General features: G+C 40.7%; 1 protein-coding gene across 1 annotated transcript; it reads left to right on the forward strand.

Moving 5' to 3' along the window:
* The first annotated feature begins 264 nt into the window (after positions 1-264).
* On the forward strand, positions 265-4,996 carry NYX (nyctalopin). Its single transcript, XM_063127691.1, has 2 exons — positions 265-286; positions 3,612-4,996. The coding sequence occupies exons 1-2, from the start codon at positions 265-267 to the stop codon at positions 4,994-4,996; spliced, it is 1,407 nt and encodes a 468-aa protein (XP_062983761.1).
* Positions 4,997-12,116: the final 7,120 nt, after the last annotated feature.

Below are 12,116 nucleotides of genomic sequence, written 5' to 3' on the forward strand. Positions count from 1 at the left end.
CAATGACCTTAGGTGAGAGCAACTTTACCACTGAGTAAACATGTAAATGATTGGATTGTTAGACTGTCAAACAAGACATCTGATGGAAAGGTCAATTAAAAACTAAAGGAAATGAAAGATCAGTTTCTGTCAAGCTAATAGCACTTGAAAAATATTAACAAGGCAAGTGATAGTTATAAGTTATACTTCCATGCTTCTGTCTGTTTTTAGATTTTGGAAGATAATTTGCCAGACCTGAGATGCCACTAGAGAATAATCAGGGTAATGTTTGTCATCATTTTAAATGGTAAGTAGACTTTTCATTCTGTGAGATTCCATAGCAATTTTTACAACTAGCAGTACACAGCACATTTATTTTGAAAGAGTTTGTCACATTTCTGTTAACTGTCCAGTGAAGGCAGTTTTAGAATTCAAATTATAGAATTTCGCAAGATCAATATACAGAATTGTAGCATTTATTAATCATAATAACAAAATCTGTATTTTTGTTGTTGCTGTGCTGCAGCCATTAATTTCAGTAATGTACAGACATCAACCTTTTGTTTTGTTTTGTCTTGTCTGTTATATTGATTAGACAAGTGTGAAAACCTCTTAAGCTCTTTGACACAAAACAAGGGAAAATGTATCCATCTGCTGGCCTGCTACTTTTCAATTTAGTTTAAGCATTTTTTTTCCTTTCTAAGACTAGCAAAAATGGATGCCTCCTGCAACAGTCAAATTAGGATTCAGAGTTTTAAGAAGTGTAAAAATTTGATGTTGAAACTGGGGCTTTGGTTAAGAACAATTTATTAAAATGTGAAGACAAAATACTGCTTATTTCTCATTTCTTTATTAATGAAGAAAATGATGATGGTGATGATGATGATAATTTCCTGATATAAATTAGGATAAAGAAAATAGATCCAGTTTAGAACAGTGAGTTCTTTACCTCAGGTTAGTGGTCCTTCGATTTAGACTTTCCATGCAAATGAAGGGAAGATAAACTCGCCCCTTCAGGTAATTTATAATTTGCAAACAGTTTTGTATGAATGGCACTTAAATAGACAGTAGATTATATTATAACTGTGCAGATAGGTCATTTTGAATATGGATTGCTGTAAAATAACATTTGGTGCACACAATTCTAGGCCTATGCACAAAGTGTACCCCTACCCACTTGAAATAGTTGTGAGCCTTTAGATGCTGATGTCTTGTTGCCACTACCCCTTCCTCACAATGCAAATATGATATGCAACAAATGAATTTTGAGAGTGGTGTGAGGAGTGGACTGCTAAGTCTCGTCTGAGATTACTGAGAAAAGTTGCACCATATGAATCATGGCCTGCATCTCTGTGATGTTGCAGAGGGTTTGGGATGACAAGCTCTCCATTCACACAGAACGAAGCTTGGAAAGAACCAGAGCACCAGCATATCCATTAGGACTGGGGAAGATTCCTGTCTGAAACCCTGGAGTCAATGCAACCTATACTGTGCTAGATGGACCAATTTTATGGCTCTGCATAAGGCAGCTTTCTACATTCCCTTGGCCAACTCTCAGTCTAGCAGGGGGCAGGGAAGAGATAGCCCTCCAGATGTTGCTGGACTCCAGCTTCCATCAATCCCAGCCTAAATGGAGAGGTAATCCAACATTTGGAGGGCCATAGGTTTCCCAGCCCTGCACCGTAGTATTTGAGCCAAAGTTGCAGTTGTGAGTGAAGTATGGCTTTTGCCACTGCTGTTAGAAGCAGCCTGAAGCAACAGTGGCATCTCTGGCAGGAGGGAGCTTTGGAACCCTTCTAGTTCCTTCCTGCTCATCCTGAGTTATTATTATAACTTATTTTATCTAGGGTTGCCAGACTTAATATGATTTATTGTACTTGGGGACAATAATATAATTTATTGTCCTTTATTGTCAGAGAATGGGCAGATTTATGTTCTAAACCAATTTTCTGGACTTTCACGGTGAGAAATAAAGTACGACCTCAAGCTGCCTACTGACAATGAGCAAACCTGGTTTGTGCCCAGGAAATGTCAAGAACTGCAGCAAACAACTTCACCCTTTACATTCCCATGAGCAACTGATGCTTTTGTGTAGGAGGGAAAAGTGGTTCTGGAAATATGCTGCTCATTTGCTTAATCTATCATCTGTAAACCGGCTGGAGCAGCATTCTGGTCAGGGAAGCACACCTGCAGCAAAGCAGGGGCTCTGCTTGAGGAACGTCCCTCCGGAGGGCGCTTCGCCCAGGATCGCATGCTGTTGGAGTAGCGGCCCTTCTCCTGATGACACTTAGCCTGCAGAGGGCTGGGTGAGGGGTCATCGAGAAACAGCGTCCCACTCCTGATTCAGATCAGATGAAAAACGCTCGCGAAACCTCAGTCCTGCTTTAGTTTTTCTTGTCCAGGGCTAGAGAAGACTTATACAGGGAATCTACAGAACATTTTAGGCAAACCTCGTTCCATAGCATTTTGACAGCAGTCACAACTTTGCTAATTTTTTGACTCCTACAAGATGGACGAGTTTCAATAAAATAAGGTATTTACTTTGTAAAAGGAAGCATTAACCCTTTCAGGAAGTAAGAATAACTAACTTACAGGAATTTGCTATATATGTGGGTTTCCCTCATTGCAGGCAGAAAAAAAATGGTGAGCACTTTTGTAGATTGTTTTTAAAAGCTGAATGCATTTAATTTAGTTGCAATGCTTTGGCCTGATGCATTACTTTTGTATTAGGTTGGGAATGAAGTTAACACACATTCCCAAGTGTTTCTGAATATGTAGTACTTCAATATTTGCTGCTAATAGCTCATTAATTTATGGCAATAAATGGTTTGCTCAAACACTCTAGAAAACACTATTGAAGATGTGTGGCGCTATGACAAGATAACCTGGCACAGTGAGTTGCCTTGTAATATAACAACGTTGCTGCCTTCCACTTCACACGCTCATCACTTCTAGCTGGGGTGGGCAACTTGTGGCCTTCCAAATATTTTGGCCTACCAGATATTTTGGCCTACAACTCCCATCAGCCCTCACCACTGGCTATGCTGGCTTGGGCTGATGGGAATTGCAGGCCAAAACATCTGGAAGGCTAGAAATGGACCACCCTTGACCTACAGTTATCCTTTGGCTAGCCTGTTTGCACTATGCTTATGAAAGGTTTCTCTATTCCTTTTCCAGCTTTACCCAATCCATAGAGTCCCAGGCTTGGTTCCAGCTACAACCTGTACAAATGGATCACAGCAAGAGGAAACATTACTGCTCGGGGAAGGGAAAATTCCCTAATTCTGTGAATTGGAGGAAGTCCTTTCACCAGAAATATCCCAAAGAGGAACTATTGGATTGGGTAGAGAAACTATATAATACCACATAATCTGAGGAGGGTTTAAACACACACACACACACTATTCAGTTTCTTGAAACTTTATAGAACCCTTTCCCAGATCGTTTCAATCTCATTTATTAACATTGGATTACTAAATGCTAGATCCATTAGTTACACAAATAAATCAGAATCTTCTGTGTTTTGATATTGATGGTGTTCACTAAACTGTTCTCTCTCTCTCCCTCCCTCTCCCCCCTCCCTATCTTCTCTCATTTTACTTGGGCCTAATGCTGGTGCATTTACTTGCCAGTCTTACTTTGCATCCCCCATGTCTATTCTGTGTGGGCCTGTGTCCGCTCCTGTCCCCCCAACTGTGTGTGCACGCAAGAGAGGAGCTGCTCCGTCCTTTGTGACCGTGCTGGTCTTACACGGATCCCTAGGGAGTTTCCCTGTGAAGCCTACTCTATTAACCTGGATAAAAATAGCATCAAATTCCTCTCTGAGAGGGCATTTGGTACCCTCCCGTCCCTCAAATCCCTTTCGTTAAGCCACAACAACATATCCTTTATCACTCCTGGAGCTTTCAAAGGGCTAGCTAGCCTGGCAGAGCTAAAAATGGCCCATAATGAATACATTCGGTATTTGCATACTAGGACTTTTGGTTCTCTCAAGAGACTAGTCAGACTGGACTTGGCGGACTGCAACCTTTTCAACATCCCAGACAGGATTTTTATAGAGCTTCCAGCCCTTCAAGAACTCTTTTGTTTTCAGAACAACTTCCGAAGGATTCCAGGAGCAATACGAGGGATGGAGAATTTGACCCATGTTTATTTGGAGAAAAACAAGATAGAAGCGGTGGCTTATAATTCTCTCCTGGGTCTGACCCGACTGAAATATCTCAATCTGCAAGACAACAGAATAAATGTAATTCATGACAGAGCTTTTCAGGATCTTCAGAAAATGGAGTATCTTTATTTAAATGACAACTTCATCAGTGATCTTCCTGAGAACTCCTTTGATGGTCTGCGGCATCTCAAGATGCTTAATATTGGAGGTAACTTGCTCAGGAATGTCTCAAATACCTGGTTTCGGGACCAGTTTGAACTGGAAGTATTGTATTTGGACAGAAACCGGATCAGCTATATTCAAGAAGGCACTTTTGAAAACCTTACGAGCTTGGTGTCTTTGCACTTGAACAGTAACAACCTAACCACCATGCCTTTTTCAGTCTTCCAACCTGTCTACTTCCTAGGAAGACTCTACCTTTTCCGGAACCCCTGGGAGTGTGACTGCAGGATTGAGTGGCTGAAAGAGTGGATGGAGAATTACAGACTTGTTAGGGATATTCCTTGTGCCTCCCCATCCTCTGTTGCTGGTCTTGACTTGACTGATGTTTTTTTTGAGAGAACATCTGAAGGTTTCTGTCTTGACCCAGAGGAATTAAATGTCACAGCTTACAGTCCTTTTCCAACTGGAGAACCACAAACTACCACAGAGAACAAGTTCAATAGCCTTATCTCCAAATTTCTGCTCCAGAAAGGCCTTTCAGAAGAAGTGGTAAACACCACAGAAAGTTTTATCAACACTACCTTGTTAGATGGATTGACTAACAAGGCATCTTTTGGATTAGGGAAGTGTAATATCAAACTAATATGTTCTTTTAATCTTTGGCTGTTTGTTATAGCAGGTAAATAGCTCAAAGCAATGCTAATGGGTTTTGTACAGGATAGAAGTGAAGCTACTACCCACAGAACTCAGCCTTGGATGAGGCAAAGAGTTCTCTGTGGTTGATGTACAAAGATTTCTATGGTTTAGTACACATTTAGATCTAGATATCTGGTCTGGACCCATCTTTTAATTAGGTCCAGGTTCACAGAGACAATACTAATTTATAAATGGTGCTGCATTCAGTGATTTCTGCCTGATTTCTGGTACCAGTCTTCCAGAAGGGTGACTCCAAAGTCAATCAGCTGCAGAAAGTGTAATCCAAATTTACATTGACATGAGAGAAGGTTAATAATATAATTGCTGTTCTAGTCATGTTTTGTAACACAAACTACTAGGGAAGAAAGCAAGAAGAATGGTGACCTACTAGGAAGAGTTCAGAGAATGGACTCATTAGTCAACTCGACCCCTACAATTACAAATTTTCTATGTGATTAGCAGAACAGTTTAAGTGTTCTGTATGTGGGGTTTCTATCATCATTGCACCCCCCAAAGAAGGGGGGGTGAGGACCTGCAGCTATTAAAATACTAAGAGAAACAAAAGGGGCATTTACTTTATATAGATCTCCTGCATCTGATAATAAATTTAGCAAGATGGAAATGCAATAATCCTGTTGTTGGTTGTCATGGTTTCCTTCTCTTTCAAAGTTCTTATAAGCACATTTCTCCCATGTATATGTAGATAAATTCCACAACTTGTACAAAAGACTTTTCACTTGCTCTGCTACGCTTACCTTGGAGAGCACCTCACCATTGCCACACCATAGTTGCAGTACTGAGAAAGAGTGAGCCCATTCATGGCCCACATTCAGTTCTCAGGAGAAGATTAGGTAACTATTTAAAAATGTAACACTTCAAAGTTGCCTTCATTTGTGTTTCATTTTTATCTGCTCGAGTTCCACTGGAGCTACATCCAAAGTGAGACACACAATAGTGAAGACCACAATAGCTTGTTGTGTCAGAACTGGCATTCATGGTATAAAACATGTTACTCTATTAAGATTCATACAATGGAAAGTTATAGAATATTGAAATTCTCAGAATTACAGGACTATTATAGTATGAACGCATACATAATAATTACATAATTGTGGTTATAAGCTGATACACAATTACTGGAGCTTCACATGTTCAACTTCCCATGTGATTAGCCATCACTGATTATTGATTGACAAGAAATTACTCTAAATGAGTTGGAAGGCAATAAATTAGTTCTGATACAATGATGATGTTATGCAGATAGAAGTTACTTCTGTGTATGGATTTATGTGTATGGACATGAAGAGACTGGGCATGGATACCCATCCTCATTGCAATGCCTGCATTTGTATGATACACATCCATTTTGCTCTACGATGTGTGTTTGAGGGTGCGCACTTGCACTCATAATGGGAATGTGCACCCCTACCACTGCCTCAGGCTGCTGCTATGCCATATGCAACTACGGTCCTTTCTACACTTAAGCGTTATCCCAGGAAAATGGAGGGATCATCCCTGCCTGCTCCCGGGATCCCCTGTGTGGCATTTGGATGCACAGGAACGATCCCAGGATATAGGGCTGGTGTAGACATGCCCTATATTTCAGCAGGACTTCATATACTGGTTATTTCTTAGCACTGAATGTGATAATGAGACCTATTCAGGGGTTATAGTTCTTACATTTCCAAACATGGATAAGTGCTGATTTTAAAAATGGTGGATGCTACAAATCCTACCCACCCTGTCAAATCACTCCTACCATGGCTCCATCCACCCAAAGTTCCTTGTACATGCTCCATCCCAGTTCCATCAATGGAAGCCCCTCCTAACAGCCATGATAGCTAAATGGAACTTTTATGTTCAGAGACAATATATCTGGGAATACCAGATGAGATGTTGAGAACAAATGAGAAGAATGCTATCCTCATTCTCTACTTAATAAGCTTCCTAGACAGCTTTGGCTGGTTACTGTGGGAAACCAAGTGCTGGTCTAGTTGGAGACAAATGAGAAGAAGGCAGAGATGGGGTTTGAGTCAAGCCACTCTTAATCCTACAGTTTTAATCCAATCAACTGCTTGTTTAGACAGAAGAGATATCTGTCTTCTGCATAGCAATAAGTAAGAGTATAAAGCAGATGTGGGTCTGAGCTCAAAAACCCAACTCCCTCAAATTTGTCTTTCCAAAACTTGTGGTTTTTTTTTTACTCTGCATTAGCTGCAGTGTTGTGCTCTGAATTGCTCTCCCCAAAGACATCCACATGTCTTTCAGAGACAAAAAGAAATGAAATTCAGATGGCTCCACATTGTAATACTTCAAACATTTTTTCATGCAACACATTAACTTACAGTACTCCCTACCGTAAGGTCTGGTATCCATCTAGTTTATATTGCTGTAATTTAAAAAGGGATTGGATCTATATTTTTTTGTCTATCCTTTACCGATGGTAGATGAATGGAGCCCTGAGGTTCAGATTCAGTTTACATCAAAATGTATGGATATATTGGGGATAAAGAATGGGAGTGCCATCATTTCTTTCATGTCTGGCTTGTATACTTCTAGAAGCTAGTGGCTGCTCTTGGAAACAGAACATATGACTGGGTTCAGATTACACAATAGTCAACTGTTGCTTAAATAGCCAACTGTAGACTATTGTGTCGCGTGTTGAGCATTTTACACACAACAGTTGGTTATTTCTGGGTGTGCAGAGTTGAATATCTGCTCAACCATTAATTATTGTGTCGTGCGTCAGGCTCTGTCAAATATTTCACGTGCCTATCGAGTCCTGAGGCAAGAGCAGCAGAAACCTCTGCCACTCTTGCCCAGCAGGGCTCTATAGGGATGTGTCAGCCTTCCCAGGAAGTGCATGGGGAGCTGCTGATTGGCGGTTCCCCACACACTTCCTCCCGCCCCATGAGCCATTTGGATATTGGCTTGAGAGGATGGAAGTGGCAGAAGATCCTAGCATTCCCACTGGCCACCATGTGATGAACGAGAGCAGAGTGGAGGACACTTTCTAGACAGCCTTCTAACAGTCTTCTGAGTGTCTTCCTCTGCCATGCCCCATATCCATAAACGGTGAATGAGGGCGTGGCGGAGGATGCTCTCCTGACAGGTTGTCAAGAGAGCATCCTCCTCTGCCACGCCCTTGTTCACCACAAAGTGGTGGTGGATTGGGGACGGGACACTAGGATCTCCTGCCACCTGAGAGCAGCAGGAAGTCCTAGTGTCCCCTGTCCCCATTCACCAGCACTTTCCTACAGAGGAAGACGCAGAAGAGCTGCTGAAGAGCTTTTCGCTGCTTCCTGCCCCTTCAGCACAAAGAATGTTCTTTGTGCTGAAGGGGTGGGTGGCATCAAGAGCAGCTCTCTGACAGCTCTCCTGTGTCTTTCTTCGTGGCGTTTCGATATGGAGAGCAGGAACCAGCACTGCCATTCAGTGGGGAGGGTGGAATGGGAGTGGGGGAGAGCAATACTCAACCATGTGTTAATAGTCAACTTCATGGTTGACTGTTACCATGTCGTGTTGGGGGTACCCCAAATAGTCATCCGCAGAGTTGACTTTTAACACTTGGTTGACTGTTGTGTCGTCTGAACGCGGCCCCTGGCTAAATGGACCTTGGCCTCACCCATCAGGGATTTTCTTATGTTCTAATGCAACAGCCAATTACAAATATTTTCTTTTTTTACAGATTTTCTCATACTGACACCTCCCCCCAAATTTATCCTTCAGTTAGTTCAATTGCCCTCCCAGATTCCCCTATAGAGGAAACAAACACCAATTTCAAAAATTATGTTAAAAATCCATTTGTCTCAAATCACTCAAGTCATTTCAGCTGTTCTTTAGTCTAACATTTCTCCACAGGATTGTGGCTCTGAGGTCAGGGCTTGAGGAAGGGGGTCTAAATCCACCTTGAGTGCCATTATTTTGGTACAAAGGCAAGATACAAATAAAATAAATGAATAAATACCCAAGCCAAACCCCAGTGGTTGCCACTGGCGTTCTGCAAGGCACCAGCCCTCCACCAGAGCCCCTTTGATGGGGCTCAGACAAAGCTGTAGGCACTGGATGAAGAGGTGAAGAGTGTAGACTGCTATAAGCTATACAGCATGGAGGAACATGCTTGTAATCATGCAATACAACAGTTATACTTGCTGCTTTTTACATCCTAAATCTTTATAAAATATCTGTATACATACATATTTTATAGATGCTAATATTCATGTGGCATTTGGCGGGGGCAGGGAATCAGCAAATATACATTTCCCTTGGAAAACGTTAGTATGTGTTACTCAATACACTGTGCCTGATTTTAGATGTCTACAAACTGGGAACATATTTATCCTGCCTTTAGTTTTGGAATTTAAAAAAACCCCCATACCCCATGGTTAGTTGTAAGAGAAAAAATAAAAATGGAACATTCAAATCCTAAAAGGTAAAATTTTGACTTGAAATCTTAGATTTTATTAATCTGATGTTATTATGATTAAAACATATACATAGAAGTACCTGGAACTTGTACTGTATGGCTTAAAACTATTCAAAACACACCCCAACCTAAATATACAAGCCGGGGGGGGAGAAGGCTGATTAAAATATCCCTACAGAAAAGAGCCAGTAACGTCTATAATTGTTATTATATGGATAACTGGAAAAACAACAGATGCTTTTAAAACAGGGATTTTAAAAATCCTTGACTATGCTTGTCAAATATACAAGCCAGTCACGAAAGTCATTCTTCACTCTTTATTAAACATGACAGGTGTTGTTAATGGCTGAGGCCTCAACTAATGCTGACCCCTTTCCTAACGAGATTTTATATGGTTTAAACACATGCATGCATGGTCTTTTTTTTCAAAGTGGCAACCATAGTGAGAAATAATGACTGATTTGGTGGTACATGAATTGATGGACGTGTATTGATTGCCTCTTCCTAGCCTAGCTGCTGTTGAAAGTTGTAGAATTCCCAGTCCGTTGTTTGACTACCTTACAAAACAGAATTTCATGCTGCTCTGTGTGGTTCTATTCTTGTTCAACTCAACTATGCAAAGAAAAATCCCATGAGAGCAGCAGTAGCAACAAGTGGTTTTGGGTGGAGTGTTAAATACATCCAAATCAAGAAATATTGGTAAATACAAAGAGTTATATGATATTTTTTCCCAGTGAATCAAGGGGCCAGATGGTTTGATAACTACTTGATTGATCTGTTCTGTGCACTACATTCACGGACTTTGGATTTCCAGGCTATTTATAAATGTAATAATCTTCTTAAATGCTAAATTCAACTGCGTATTATAAAAGGTCCCCCTCCATTCCAAAGCCTGTATCAGTGAAATGCTGTAGATTAAGTTGAGGATTTCTGTGGGGAAAACATTGTTCATCATGTGGCTTGAAGTTTGACTGCAGAAACTGGATAAAAGTGCTGGCATGATCAGGACTACTGGTTCATTTACATTCTTGTATACGTCTTTATTTTATATTATACATTTAGAAACTGCTTTTATTGACGTTTTCTGCTTCAAGATCCTTAAGCTAAAGATACTATAGTAGTTGTAACGTGCCTGCGGGTGCCAAGTTGCTTATGCAACCCCCACTTGGGGTTGTCGTGTCATGCTCACCCAGCAAGTGTGGGTTATGCTTAGGAAAGAAGGACCACAAGAGACTTATGGACCTATGGAGATTCACATTGTACTTTTCAAACAAGTCAAATTATGTTTCTACACTGGTTCTGTGGGTGCACAACATGCAGAGAGTGGATAGGCAAGATTACGTGAACCTCTTTCCCTTGGGTGTCATATCCACAACAGCATGCAATAGGTTTAAACATATTTAAGTGATACCGTGCCAACATACGTTTATATCCTACCACACATAATTTATGCCCTTTTGTTTTTTTTAAAAAATGTGGGGAAGTTCTCCATGGCATTGTTATATAGCTGAAAAAGCTCCCCAATGGGAAAATCAAAAGTTAGTCTTTTAGCAGGAGACTTCAAGATAAAAACAAGATCCTTGAAAGGTCCATCCAAAAGCAGACAATGGTGGGCTTTAAGGATAAAGCCAGCATCTTGAATTGAGTCAAGGAACAAACTGGTAGCCAAGTAAGAAGGCAGCTCCCATTGGTACCCTCGGCCCTTCCTAAAGAGCAGTACAGTGCTTTAACTTGGAGGTGACAAGAACATGGACAACTGAAGCTAGGCCCAAACTTTCCAGGAAAGGGGCACGTTGAAGGCGTTAAAACATTCTTGATGACAGCCATCACCTGAGCATCCAGATACTGGTCTGGGTCCAAGAGTACTCCTAAATGGTGAACATATTGCAATCCATTCCCAATGTAACCTAACCAGAAGTCCCAACATCCTTGGCTGGATTAACTTCATCCAATCCAAAAGTGCTGCCAGACACTGATTCAGAACTTTCTCTGCTTCCCTCGGATCAGCAGATGGAAACAAGAACAAGCCATGTGTCATCAGCAGATTGTCACCCCAGCTTGAATCTCTTCAGGCTTTTTGGTAAAATTCTCCCCTCTTTGTTGCTGTTTCTTTACATTAAAAAGATACTAGAATTTTTAAAAATCATAGGGTATCATTTATATAGAGTTAACAATAATTTCAGTCCTAGTGATGGTTTTCTAGTATTATGGGTGTAAAAATTAAGGGTGGGTTAAATCTTAATTTGCTTTTTTTGCCTACACAGACCTAGAACACAACCTTTTGTGAATTTAAACTTTTTATGACAAACATGAGCATAGAAAATAGAGTTGCTTCACTAGCGAAATTATTTTCATTGAAGAGTGTGGATGAATTACTATGCTAATTTGGATTAATCTAGAATACCTGCAATAAAATCAAACCTGATGCATTGAGCAAATTGGATGTTGGTGTATTTTTGACATTTTAAAGCTTCTATTGGGCTGTACTTGTTCTTCTTGAATGCTTGTGTTGACTGAAGCATACCTCTCACTTGTAAGGTTGTCTGTGCCTAGTTTGCATTTGTTTCAGGAATAGACAAGACATTGACAGCAAACACTCCAAAATTGTATGGTTTGTTGGGCTTTTATAGAGTTGGAGGGGTTCTTGTAGGTCATCTAGTCCAATCACCTGCTTGATGGAGGAAA

This window comes from Elgaria multicarinata, chromosome 5 (assembly GCF_023053635.1).
Source record: "Elgaria multicarinata webbii isolate HBS135686 ecotype San Diego chromosome 5, rElgMul1.1.pri, whole genome shotgun sequence".
Classification (NCBI taxonomy): Eukaryota; Metazoa; Chordata; class Lepidosauria; order Squamata; family Anguidae; genus Elgaria; species Elgaria multicarinata.